Here is a 14292-nt window from a genome sequence, read left to right on the forward strand (position 1 = left end):
CAGACACTGGTGCTGCAGCCTTGAAATGAGCTATAGTTATCTTGTTCTTGAGTGTCCTGATACTAAATTACTTTTAATAGGTGACCAGGTAGTTAGGGACAAGGTTGAATAGTCCAAGGATTGTCACTTAAATGTCAGATTCTTCCCGAAGGCCTTTGACCTCATCTTCATGCATACATTGGCCTGCTCTGTGCACCTGTGTTACACTGTGTGCAAGCTTTTTTCATTCACTGTCCGAAAAGACCACAATCCTTATCGACCACAGTTCTTCCTACCTCTTTGCCCTCTTTGAAGCCCTTGTTGGCTTCGTGAACAGCAGCAGCCACCTGCTGGTTCTTCAGCTGGCTAAGCTTGCTCTCTGGGTTCCTCAGCCGGGTCACCATGCGAGTCGCTGAAGACTTCTTACTGCTGAGACCAGTTGTCTCACTGTTGGCTGAGTCCTTACCGTCCCCTGGAAACCCAGCACAAGGTTGAGTCAAAGACAGAAGAAGCCAAGGCTGACACAGCTGTAAACTCTATCTGAACATATGATGTGTAATGATCATTTAAAGTGATCCCCTCTTGACAGTGCTTACTCAAATAATATGTAATATGCTTGTGCTGCTGTTCTCATACAGATAAAACTATACGGTAAAATGTATTACCAAATAAGACGTGGCTATTAGGTATTTTTCTGTCAGACCTGTGTCATCAAGGCTGGCAAGGGATGACTGGGAGGACTTGTCAGCCAGGTCTGGAGGTTCAGGACCTCTGGGAGGGACCCCAGCTCCCATGCTGCTGTTACTATTTTCCTCGCTGGTCTGGGAAGGCTGGCTCAGGCTGGGGATGCCATCTCCACTGACAGGGACGGGCTCTGATGATGGGGCTTCTGCAGAGAGAACATCACAAAGAGTATTGACTGTTACATAAACAAGTTTGTCTCGATTGGGTTGTTTTTGCTTTCATCTGTCATCATCTGAGATCTTTCATGGTTGTGTCCAGCAACACGCAGGTGTTAGTGCTGACTGAAATGACTTTACTAAAAAAATCAAGACAAATTGAAGCATAAATGCTGTGAACAACAACCAACAAGTAGCAGGTTCTGCACAAGCAAAACATCAGTCATGATGAAGACAGAAACTTTCTTGTGAAAGGTTCTGCATTGGTTAGGGCTGTGGCTCCCTCTACTGATTAGTCATGCATAATGCATGCACCACATACTTGATTCAAATGGAGGGATGACTGCTTGAAAGCAATGGCCGACCAATGCAAGGCAAGGCTCCAACAAGGTTTGTGCACACATGACCACACTGACCACAACAACAAATGGTGAAGCACTGTGATTATTAGGCCGAATATACACAGATCATCAATTAACATTTGTCAACTAAGGCTCAACCTAAACAGACAGCGATCTAACCAGAGGTTCCCGTTACAAGCAAGCAGCAGAAGACAAGCTTTTTCTCAGATTTCTTGCACCAGGCAAAGAGATTGCAAATCAATGCAATCAGCTTTTCAGCTCTTTGGAGAAAAAGAGAGCATGAGGAATTAAGAGTTCAAGTGTGACATGGCTGGAAGAGCTCCAAGGCTGAAGCCAAGCTTCAAGAACTAAAAATTGGAATACTGAACCCAAAAGCCGGCAGGATGGAGTGAGAGCCACATGCAAAGAGGCAGACTGGGAAATGGGCAGCAGGAAAGTTAAAGCACTGGGGGTTTATGGCGGAAACAACAAGTCACGGGTGATGTTTGAGATTACGAGTTTCATCGGATGGTCCTGTGATGCTGCAGCAGCGGCGGCGGCAGTAAAGCAGATCTCCAAAAAGTGCTGAATGAGGTCAACTTCACTCTAAAACATCCTCGTATACCTTTGGCGTTGTCAGTGACTTCCATATGGGAACATCCCTCAATTAGAGCCTCTACGGTGGAGGCCGGGGGCTTTGGAGCCTCAGTGGCCAGGCTATAGCTCACGCCGGTGGTGACACTTTGCGTTGGAGCAGACGTTGCTGGAAGCATAGGTCCGTCTGAGATGCTACTGCCACTGCCGCCTTCTTGGCCAGTGGGTGGAGCTTCAACAACTACAGATGAACAGCAGCAACGTTGTGAATATTGTGGTTTTTAGTTGACATCTTGAAAACAATGGAGCAAAGCAGTCATGGGCCGACAAATACGGTCAAATCATGAAATCATCATCAGTTTTAAAAAACTAAATAACAATGCTGGCAGAGCTGCATTTATTAAATTTAAATATCTGTCTAAGTGTCTGGGGTTATTTAACTTTGCTCCTTAAAGGGTGAGTTCAGATATGTTTAAGTGCTGCTGAATGAAGTACTTATCCGTAGTAAGTGTGTTACCGACGGTAGATTGTGGCTAAAATACATCTTGCTGCTGCCCCTGACCGCAGCAGTGCATTGTTTAGCTGCCTGTGCTGGTACTCCTGTCTACATCTCTAAGCTTGGGGCGTGCCGACTGGCATCTACTGTAGGTAATAGACTGACTATGATAAGTACTTCACACAACCCTGCTTCAAAACATCTGAACATCCCTTTATGATGAGTGCAATCATGTGTTGATGGGAACATATACAGGCATTTACATTCATTATAGACTCAAGTGTATTTGGATGCTGCTAACAATAGATGTTAGCATTTTGTTCCTCTGCTCATGCTGTTAATGTCTTATTATTCTGTATAAAGGTCTCTGTATTGGACTGGATAATAAATAGACCAATATTGAGAGAAGAACTCTGTGAGAGCAAGACTTCAGTCTTGAATAAGAGCATAGCATTTCTAATTGATTCGACAACTAAACAACAGCTGATTTGATTCTTAAATCAATAACTAATTACACCATCGTGATGACGTCCTTTTTTCCAAGGCTCAAAAACAGAACAGAGAAGAGGCACCAGGGAAGAGAAACAGCTTTTCAGGTCAGACTTTGCAATGTTTTTATGCTGTGACTGTCATTACTTTAGGCTCCATATTTGGTTGTTTCGTTCAGAATACTTTGTGAAATATAAACATCATAATCACCTCTAGTTTTGACATCCTCTTTATTCTCTTCCATGGCTTCTTCTTTTATCTCCACCTCCACCTTTGCGAGAGCTTTGCCCTTTCCCTCTTGCTGAGCCTCGTCCTTTAACTCCTCATCTTCCTTCTCCACATCCACCTCCTTCTTCTCTTTTTCCAGCCGCGCTTTCTGGGCCTCCTCAGCAGCCCGTCTCTTCACCTCCTCCAGCTCCTCCTCCTTCTTAGCCCGCAACCGCTCCAGGATCTCTTCTGGATAAAAGAGGAGGATTTAAATAAAGTGTTTAAGTTGTCAGACAACATAAACACCACAATAAAATTAAATTCCAGTGTGTAGTCAGAAAGCACAATGGTACCATGCTGTGCTTCAGATTGATCACTCAGTATTAATATGTGTAGCAGCAGTTAAAGACACATACTGATAGGTAAGTGCACTGTGCCATTTATACAGAGTGGATTCAGCACCAATACAGATTTAACAGGAGCAGAGCAATTTGCACTGTTAGGCAAAGTGTGTAATGTTAGCAAAGCTGGAGAGAGGCGGTTAGTTGCTGTTTTTCTTATCCAATTGAAATACAATTGTCATTTAAAGTGGAGTGATACATGATAATGTTGCAGACAAAAAGGGTCATTTTCCTATGCCATCCTACATTAAATCATCCAGAAGGATGTGAGCAAGACAGCACAAGGAAACCAGAAAAGGGAAGGAAAGAAGGCTGGTTCTCCAAAACACTAAACTTCTGATACAAACCAGAGCAAAATCTGTTTATTACTGAAGAAGACAATACTGTGTGCATCTGTGTACTCAGACAACCTTAATGGAAGATTCTGCGGTCAAATTGTTTCTGTTTGATGCGTGTATTGGTGTGAGTGTATGTGTTCAATCTGCCTCGCCCAAATAGGAAATCTTGCATGAGGCAGAACCAATACAGCAATATGCAAATGTTGAGGCTTTTCTCTTATTGACACACACAACAGGAAACACCAGCTTGTTTGTTCAATTGTCTTTTTTTTTCCCACTTTGTTCTATCAACACTGAATTACAAATGCAGAGGCAGGGTTGACACATGCACCATCTCCTAACCAAGTATGACACTTGTAGAGAGAAGAAGAATGACACTGGATGAAATAATATTCTGTTTCACGCTTCACTCCAAGACAGATGAAATATCCCACATCTTATATGTGAGAGTCTTGAAGAGCCTGGGTGTAAGAACTGAGCTTAAACATGACAGAAGTTGTATTTAAAGGCCTCTATTTGTGATTTAACCAAGCATTTTTTCTGTAATCACTCATGCATCTTCAGTATTAAGTATGCTGCGCCCGTACTGCTGCTGCCAGTTTGATAAAGTTTGACTAAAGCTGTATTTATTCTTAAATTTGGCATACATTTCATGTGCCTGTGTCATGTACTTTCTGAAGGTAACAAAAAGTCTGTTGTGAGAATCTTCAAATTCTCCTAACAAGCAGATGCTTGTTAAAAGTTTCTACTCATTGTATGAAAAGTTAACACCACATACAGCAGCGCCATACAAAAGTGTAGTGTCACTTTCCAAAGCTTAATTACAAAAAAACATACACATGGATTTGGCGGACACCCTGCAGACAGAAAGGAGGGACTGAGGGGAAGCTCATGTGCTGGATACTGGCCAAACTGGGACCAGAGTAAGGTTACATAATGGCTGGGTTGATTCCTATGGCCCAGCCATCTATGACTGGGTGGCATTCATGAGTACTGGGGGGGGGGGGGGCAGGCAGAGGAGTGGGAAGAAAGAGAGAGAAAGAGAAAGGGGAGAAAAAATTGCTTTGGCCTTAAAGAGATCCCTCTTCTCCAGTGAGCCATTGACTCGGTGATTAGATTCACTGAAAAGCGGTTTATTTTATTAAACAGAGAAAGAAGGAAAAGGTCTTTACCATTAGCTGCAGTGAGATAACACTTGTTGCTGCCACGGGCCTTGTTGGTTAAGTCCTCAGTGATGTCCATATGCGCATGCACCTCATCCCTTATCTCCTCAAGCGCTGCATACAGGTCGGCCTCCCAGTACTCCTTATCCAAACAATCTATGAGCTCAGCTAGCTGGACCTGGGAAGGACAGAGTTAAAGGAAGAGTTCACTAAGTGCAATACCAGATGAATTCAACGCTACAACAGCTGCACTGCCAACAAACAGGGAATATTTGGATGTGTTTTCTTAATTAAAAGAGAGAGCAGGATTGTGATGGGTTACTGTAATAAGCAACAAGTTAAGAGGAGAGTCTTTTAAAACAAAATGATTATCTTGTGTACAGAGACAGAACATGATAAATCGCATTTACCTTTGTGCTGTAGTACCAGATGGCTTTGTCATCCTGCTCACCGTCCTCCTCACTGTAGGGGAGACATAGGAGAGGAGACGGGAGGGAAAAAAAGACAACAGTGAGGGACAGGACGAACAGGAAAAAGAAGCAGACACAACTGGAAGATACATGTTCTATATATGCTTGTTTTCCATATGTAGTTTTATGTGTTCTAATGTTGTAGTCACAGGGCCGGCTTGAGTCTCACAGGTCTTTTGGCAACAATTTCCCCCAAACAACTGATTTTAGAGGTTGACTGTTTTCTTTTGCTTGGCTGTAAGGAGCATCTTGGAAATGTTGGCTGTCCATGGTGCTGAAGGGAATTGACAACAAGTTACTTGTTGTATTTAACGGTCTGTGAGAAATATAAATAAAAGACAAGAGAATAAAAATAAAAGCATTAATGAGACAAAAGAAGCAGTAGAAGCACTTTTCGGGCTGACTCCTCAAACGGAAGAGGTAAACACCACATCGTGTGTAATGTGGTATTGGGTGTGGCTGCATTGGAGTAGTTTCACAATTACAAGAAAATGAGTACCACAGTATTGGACCAATACATGATACTGGTATGTAATGACAGGATCTGAGGAAGTCCAACACGGTTCCATCCATTTATTCTGGCTGAGTACGAGCCAACACCTCAGTCAACCGTTTATTTTTCTTATGTTTTATCCATTGACTCTATCCAACAAATCAGCGGCGTGCTAGATAATGCTAGCAATTGTTAGCTTGTCAAGTTACATGATGACATTTTACATGACTTGGGGATATTGAGGATCAGTTTGTCAAACGGCTAAGCTGCTAAATTAGACGATGGCTACATTCATCGTGAAAATTCTGACAGAAACCTTCACTGGACTTTGGGGTGTTTTACGTGGAGAGCATGTCATGATGAAGGCCGTACTCATGTCAGTGTAGTGTCAGACAAGTACATATGGCACATGGGAGACGTCTTCCTTCGAGGCTTTCTGCCAGAAAATGGCGTTTGTGTGTTTTGATTAGCAAAGTTGAAGGTAAGGAGGTACACTGGAGTTGCAGAGGGGTGGGTGGAGATGGAGGTGGGGTCTATTTCCATATGCAAAGCTCCATGCACACTAAATGACAGCAAGGTCTAGGGTTATATCTAAGCCATTTTAAGGCATGAGTGGATTTCTTTCGTGGAAAAAATGTGTAATTTTGATGAACAGATTTGAGTTTTTAGGTGTTTAATCAAAGCCTGCACAGGAGAAGTATTATTTTATACTGATATATATGGTAAATAGGAGAAATGTATCTTAATTATAACTCAATTTGCTTCAAATAATTAATCAGCATAAAATGTGATACAATCATAAAGTGACAATAAAATTCCACTGATTAACAATAATACTAAGTTAAGGCCTGTTTTATACAAGCCTAAATGATTAAAACCCTGAAAATTCTAGTAATACCTGAAAAGATCAGCTGTTTACCATGAAAATGTGTGTACCTATAGGGGACAGCGGGTGAACCGTTAGTAGCAAACCGAAGCTTCTGCAAGGCCCAGCACAATTACAAATACGGCCTAGAACTCTTGAGTTTATGGAGCAGCAGCAGCAGCTACAAAGTGGAATATTCGACAGCTTTTTGCTCAGCATGGTCCATGCCGAGGGACTGTGAAGCCTGGGGCCACGTAACAGTAGTGTCTATTCAGCATCCTTTACTTGAGGCACACGTGCACACAAACCGACACCTTACTTCTGTGCACATCATTCATGGCACGTACATCCCCAGCCACACAAACTTTCCTCTGTGCACAAACACACACAGCCTCTGAAGGGAGAGTGAAGATGAGTAACGCAGCACCTGCTGTGGGCCAATTTGGAGAGCAGGACGAAGCCGAAAAAGAAGAGGAGGAGTGAAATGCAGCCATGACAAACTTTGGACCACCAAACCTCTTAAATCTTATATTGTTCAAGTGATCTATGCACCTTTATGGCTTATGTAGCAGGCCCTCTGCTGCTGCTGCTGACCCAGCACGCACACACACACACACCATCTGTGACTGCTCAATACCAAAATAATTTGCTAACATATGGGACCAATACTGCTGATGGTCAGCTTATGTCAAAGCCTACAGACGGATGCAGTTTTTTGCTTTACTAAACCATGGTGCAGGTCTGCACTCACATACAAGACCGTGAGCTTGTGGTACCCTCAACTTCGCACATAAGCACTAATTACCTTTTGTCACTGGGAATAAAACGGTACAGCAAAATGCACCATTCTGTATACATTTCTGCAGCAACACCATCATTTCATACAGGACATATGTAGTTGTTTACTGTATTAGTTGTTACTTAGTGTTTAGTAGTTTACTGTAACTTCAGTGTGTAATAGTACATAATGTGTTCTGAAAATACTGGCTTATTTTGAATGGGTCCCGAATTTGCTCGACTTCACGGCCCCTCTGCTGATCCAGGGTTGAGTGCCGTTTGGACATCACCTGACTTTGAACATCAGACGATCTCTTTGGGGATGAAATTTAACTCGGTGTCGTTTACGGTCATGAGCAAATCGGTGGTTAAGCAATTATGCCTATGAACTGTACACGTAAACTTGAGTCTCTGCGACCCTCAGGGATTAACCTGTGACACCATTCTCTCACTCGAGGGGGGTCAAATACAGGTGAGCACGCAGTCAGTGTGGGCTTCCTATATGAAAGGGGTATTATTAATGCTTCGGATTATCGAGGAGAGCAGAGCAAGTGTAAAGACAGTCACACAAAGAGCTCACACTTGCCAAAGAAAACTGAGCCACAAACACTGCCGTGCATGAGCTGCACAGACAGCAGCTCCAGAACTGTATCCTAAAAAAATTACACTGCGGGAATGTGCAGAAAAGAAATACAGGATTACTGGCTGTATGACTCTTCCTTATGCTGCTGTCTGTAACTGTGCATGCTGATGGTTTGGGGCATTCATGAACTCAAAGCACACCGCTTTTCTACTAATTACTTTAAACAGACAAGTATTCCTTCTAACCTTTGACAATGTAAAATCATGGAAATTTTGGGCAAACATGAGAGATGGTAGTAGACTGTAATTATGCTATTATTTTAGCAAACAGCCTTTAAAAAATAATGATAATTTAAGAGACCATAATGGTGAATAAAGACCAAATAAAGATGTTTCACACAGTCAGTCCTAACCCAGTGTTTATGGTATCTGCATATTTTAGTAACTCTGACATAACTTTATTTTACATTTTAAAGTCACTCATACAGACACCTCTGCAGTCAACTTCTAAACAATAATCTTGGCATGTAAATGAAACGTTGTGAACTTACACAACAATGCGGCGGTTAAGGAACCAGTATTTGCGGCGCTGTCGGTCATAACCGACTGGCAGTTGTCGAATAAATGGTCTGCTCCTCTGCGCTTCTGGGATGCAGTCTGCTACACCGGGTACCTTGTGTGCCACACACACCTCGCACTGCCACTCGTCCTCTGGCACTTCCTGCAATGGCGGCTTCACACACTCCAGATGGTAAACGGCTGAACATGTCTCACAGCACAGCAGGTCACCCAGGCGATGGCATACCCTGCAGTGATCGTCGTAAGCGACCACCCCTTCCGACATGAGCTCCTCCCGGGCAATGTTGGTCGCCAGGAACTGGTCCACCAAAAACTGGAGAACTTTGACTTTGCTCTCTAAGGGTTCATATGGGTAATCCTCGCCCTCCTGGAAAGGCAGAATGTGCCGGTACTCCGGGTCACTCTCACAGTACGCCCGCAACACCTCCGGCCAAGTCATACCATCCACGAAATACAGAGTGGAGTTGACGGAGTCCTTCACGTCAGTGGGACCAAATGTGGTGTTGGAAGTGTCCTCCTCTCTGAGAATAGCTTTGAGCAAGGAGATGTGGGTCTCTGCCAGCAGCGTGCACTGCTCCTGGCTGGCCAACGCTGCACAGAAATCCTCAAAGCGGAACGGGGAGAGGCGCAGAACCGAGCCAAAGTTGCGTAGGACTTCGTATACGGCAGATACATTGAGGAGCTGTGAGGGGAGGACTAGGAGGTCCTCAGAAGACTTGGGAAGCTCAAGGGTAGGAATGTCATTTGCCTCAAGGATGGGAGACTGCGATAGCACTGTCCGACTCTTTCTTCGGCCTGCAAAAAGTGAAAGGGACAGAAGTGTGAAGAAGGGTGGTATAGAAAAAAAAACTTCAAAAAGAGTGTGTTACAAAATATATAAATAAAAGTGAAATGCAGGTGATTGAAGAGACCATTATACTTAAAGTCATCACAAGATGTTCACACATGGCAGCGCTGCATCACTGTACACCACAACACACTGAGCCATACACTTCATGTTTACCGTTAGCCATGGCAACCTAACTCCTGAACTTATTAACATCCTTGAAACCTAATTGGACAGTACTCTCTGATTTTGCATTAGCACTGTGCCTGCAGCAATGGTGGCACTTCGGGATCCCCCAGGTTCCAAATTCTGTTCCAATACAAGAAACCCCTGATACAACAACAACATAACAACGGAATTTAGACGAGCTGACAGCCGATCCAAATACAGCGTTGGACTAGTGGAGCATCCAATTGTGGGGAATCACAAGTGAGTGCAAATGGGAATGGGGTTATTTCTGACACACTGTAGCACTGGAGAGGTCATATTATTAAAGGCAGGCACATCCTGGTCCTCAGAAAATAAGATAAATGCCCCGACCTGATTTATAACCTTGCCCTTTTGCTACTGTGTAATACATGTAGATGGTTCAGCACATGAGTGATACCTGTATAATCCCTCTGGATTATGTAAGTGTGTATATTTTACTTACATTATGCATTTCTGAACACAGTCATGCGAAATAAGCCTGGATCTGTGGTTGATGTGAATGGGGCAGTGCAGGTGTTCAACCTGGTCTCATGACCCTGCTCCTAACCAGAGTTAAACTGAAGAAACACTTCAATAATCACTGTAGGATTAGTATACTGTTAATACTCACTAATTATGAAATGACCATATCCTTACAGAAGACTGCTGCTTGTTTCCCTCCAGTTCTTGTGTGCTTTTCTCAATCTCAAAGCCATTGTAACATTGCAGAGTGTCGCCTGCTGCATTATGTTTTCATCAGGTGACCATATCAACAAATCTTTTATAATTACACCACTTCATCCACACTGTCTGCCATATTGTATATTCCGTGTAAAAACTGCAGCAGCTGACAACTGTTTAGTAAAGGTCTGATATAATTCTGTTCAGCATTGGTGTGTACACAGAAAAAAAGGCGATGGGACGACAGCAGCAGAACTGGTTGCTTCACATATGGCGACAGGCAGGGATTAGGGGTTGACCGCCACAAGTTCATTATTGGGCCGCAAACATATGGACTATGTGTAAAAGCTGCATGTGCATTTAGCCACGTGCACAGTATGTGATTGCATGCAGCACAGATATGTGTGCCTGTGTGTTCAGGGCAGTGAAAATACAGTAATGTCCAACTGGTCTTATGAAAGACCCCTCACACTCAGCTGCAGAACGCTGCCGTGTTCGCATCTTTCCAGAAAGGACCGAGGCAGCCTGGCCACTGGACGTTGAGATAAGTGAATCATCATTGACCGCTTTAATTGAATCTAAGCATGACCAGAGTGTAGTGAAGTGTCACGGGGCGAACAGAGCACGAAATACAATCCGCATTCAAAAGCTTCCTTGCAAAGAAAATGGGAAAAAATGTGTTTGAATAGGAAAGGACAATGGTCTGATGTCACAGCAATAGAAAAAGGATGTGCAAAAGTCTGGATCACTATTTCTCTAATCCTAGAATTTCTTCCAATGGGTGGCACAATGCTTACAATGCATCACAACAGTTGTGGCAGCTGGTTTTTGCAGACACAGCTTCGTTTACATGACTGTCCACCAGTGGCGACGTGATGGACCTCATCTGCTCACCTGATAAACGTAAGAGTGGTTACTATGGTAACGATGCACCGCGTAATATAGTGATGAGCTCGTGTTCGCAACAAGTGAAGAAAGAGCGGCCACCTTCAAAACAAAGGCCTGTCAAACTCATTCAGCAGCGTTATGCAACTAAAGCATGTCTCCTGAACTCGAGTTGAACAAGCTAAACGGGTTAAATGACCGTGCGTACGATTTACAAAATATACAGTCATTATTTATTTGATTTCATTGAAGTTTTAGAAAAAGCAGAGCCGTAAATTGTTAATCCGAGGCCAATGGGAAACAATGTTTACAAAGTACGAGCTTCGATTGACCGTATTTACTGTTACGTAGTAGAAACTGCACTTGGCCGTGTTCTTACATAAGTACAAATGCACAATGAATGAAATGAATGGAAAGTGTCAAACGCAGTCCGTGCATTCCGTTTCTCTTCGCTTATGAAAACACGTTAAAAACAGAGCGCATGAAAAAGTCCGATTAAAAAAAATGAAAATAAAAAAATACTAATATATTCTCCATTATAAATTAACAAAAAAAATGTGCTGATGTGACAAAAGTCAAAAACATGAGTGCCGGTTGAAGCGTGGAGCAGATCTGCAAGCCAGCAGCGAGCAGAGCACACGGTAAACAAAGGCCTGTTTCTGAGTGCAAGCTCCATTTTGAACAATGCGGCTTGGTTTCTGTACTGAGCTAAAAATAAAATGCACACTTTAAGTAATGCAAACCTGATTTGGTAATGTACGTGCACTTGCAAACGAACATACCTGGGGTGCTACCGAGCGTGCTGTGGCTCCTAAAACTACTCTCTGTGCAGTAGCTGGCATCATCATCATCTGGTAGTTCCTCCAGATAGTCAGAGTCGTTTTCCAAGGCCTCCTCTTCTTCAAGATCTGACGAAGGGTTGTCGTTCAGGAGTTCATCTTCCTCTGACCTGTAGCTTAAATTATCATCCTCCTCGTCGCTGTTGTCGTCGTAGACCACCTTGGTCTGAGGCCGCCTCACTCCGCCTCTACTGCCGCGGCCGCCTCTCGACCCCCTACTACCTCTCCCTCTGCTACCTCTGCCCCGCGATCCCGCGGCCGTCGCCGTGGTGGAGGCTCCAACTTTCCTGCGGCCCCGGGACGAATGAAAGTTCTCTCGGCCGGAGATTTCTGTATCCACCTCCGCAGAGCCAGTGGCGCAAACGCCGCCACTTCCTCCTCGTCCCCGACCCCGTCCCCTGCCTCTCCCCCGTCCACGCATCCCTCTACTCCTGCCGCCTCGAGAGCCACGGACTGGCCCGGGTGAACCTTCCCGCATCACGGCTGCTTGTTTGGGCGGCCTTCCTCTTCTCCCCCTCATTGTAGGAGAGAGTATCTTCTGTTCCGCTTCAATCTCGGTGCTTGAATAAGCCACACACACCGAAGAAAAGCGGGATAGACAAAAGCCAACAGATCTGGTGACTGTTCCCGATAGGTCCCCACCAAGCCCCGGCCTCAATTTCAGGGCGGAAAGCTCAAACTGAATGGCCGGTGTCCCGCTCTGGGTCGCTTGCAGACGCCATTTTTCTTCTCAGCTCTCCCTCCGTTGAAAACACAGCAGGCCCCAGAGCTGCGTTAAGCTAACCGCGGATATCAGTGGTTGTACCGGAAAAACAGCGCATTTTCTTTCAAAGTAAAGGCACAGCCAAAATAAATAGTGAAAACCATTTTAAATTCCGTAGTGTAGAGAGCACAACCAAAGTACCAGACCCGATTACATTCATTGCTAGTTTTCACTGTGACCGTTTAGATAATGAAAAAAATGAACTTTAAACTTTTTCGTTTTACCAAGTTAATTTGACACATCCGTGAATGCAGTTGCTGTCCTCTGACTTGACACTAACAGGTCTGAGTAGATGCGTGGTCACGTGACCCACTATTCTACAATAGACGCAGTTGCCGTGCTAGTTCATAAAATTAGTTATTCCAGCAAACGCTTTCCGCCAATAGTACTTTATTCGAGTTGGCTGGTTCCCGTGGATGGTTTTAATCACAGGTGGGTCGAGTGTATTCAGCGAAACACCGTCGTTCATTTTCGGCCTTGTCGCCATCGTCGTCACAGCAAAGGGAGGCGAGAAGATAAGCGTACGTCCGACAATGAGCTCTATGACACGAACAGTCATAAAAGTTAACATGATACATATTTTCATGTTTTAAATGACAAGGTTGTGGAAAAGGCTGCCTTGTATTTCTTAAACAAATGCATGTAACTTAAACATTACCAAGGGACCAGACTCCATTTTCAGTCAGTTCTGCCAGTTCATTTAACTGGAATAAAGTCGGAACGATGCTGAGCTCGTGCTGCATAAACCAAATCATGTAATCAAGAAGACGCAAGGTGCCGTCCTGAGCTCGTGGTCCGCAACTCTCATCCACTCTTGCATTAATCATGTGTCAGTCTGGGTTTGACCTGATGTGTCAGATAAGGTAACATTGACAGTTCATTTTTGAAAGTCGTCTTTGCTTTTGTTTGCATCTCTCTTTCATTTAATTTGGCTGGTTCCTTCAAGGAGAGACGAAGCACAGCCCAGGCATCTATGATACCCTCGCAAGATAATCATATTAACCAATATTAATGGTTGCTTTTGTCTGTTTTTACTTTATCGCTAACAGAAGTGCTGTTTCATCTGTAGTGGTTCAGGCGATCATTGGAGTCTCCAAGCGCAGTTTCGAATCCTGCCGACAACGATGTTTGTGTTCGTATCTCACGAGTTCACGTTAATTATAGTAAGCAGCCTAGACACCCACTCATTCTGTAAAAGAGCAGATAATGTCTTTTTCATTAGTCTCTAACTTGCTGATTGTTCTTGTCATGTTAAATAATAGCTGTAACAACTTCTTAACAAAATCTCTGGATTCTGTTGTATTAACTGCAGTTCAATATAGCTCATTTCTGCAGGCCCTCTTTCAGACGTACTTTTTTTTCTATAACTCAAGTAAAGTCAGAATATCTTATAGTGGGTCAGCAGTACAGGTGATTATTTTTACAGTTACTGAATT

The 14292-nt window shown here is 43.8% G+C and overlaps 1 protein-coding gene across 7 annotated transcripts in view; it reads right to left on the reverse strand.

Annotated features, from left to right (window-relative positions):
- LOC143319037 (nucleosome-remodeling factor subunit BPTF-like) overlaps positions 1-12878 on the reverse strand; it is a 44726-nt gene extending 31848 nt beyond the window's left edge. For 5 of the 7 annotated variants that reach the window (XM_076727598.1, XM_076727597.1, XM_076727600.1 and 2 more), the window contains exons 1-8: positions 12037-12741; positions 8646-9468; positions 5318-5369; positions 4917-5085; positions 3009-3254; positions 1845-2054; positions 683-868; positions 276-451 (exon numbers count right to left, since the gene is read on the reverse strand). In XM_076727598.1, the coding sequence (XP_076583713.1) occupies positions 276-451; positions 683-868; positions 1845-2054; positions 3009-3254; positions 4917-5085; positions 5318-5369; positions 8646-9468; positions 12037-12613 (2439 nt within the window). In that variant the 5' untranslated portion in view covers positions 12614-12741. Of the gene's footprint in view, positions 1-275; positions 452-682; positions 869-1844; positions 2055-3008; positions 3255-4916; positions 5086-5317; positions 5370-8645; positions 9469-12036 lie in introns of all 7 variants that reach the window. The other 2 variants (XM_076727601.1, XM_076727602.1) reach the window with 2 other exon arrangements.
- Positions 12879-14292: the final 1414 nt, after the last annotated feature.

The sequence above is a fragment of the Chaetodon auriga genome, chromosome 4 (genome assembly GCF_051107435.1).
Source record: "Chaetodon auriga isolate fChaAug3 chromosome 4, fChaAug3.hap1, whole genome shotgun sequence".
In the NCBI taxonomy this organism is placed as follows: domain Eukaryota; kingdom Metazoa; phylum Chordata; class Actinopteri; order Chaetodontiformes; family Chaetodontidae; genus Chaetodon; species Chaetodon auriga.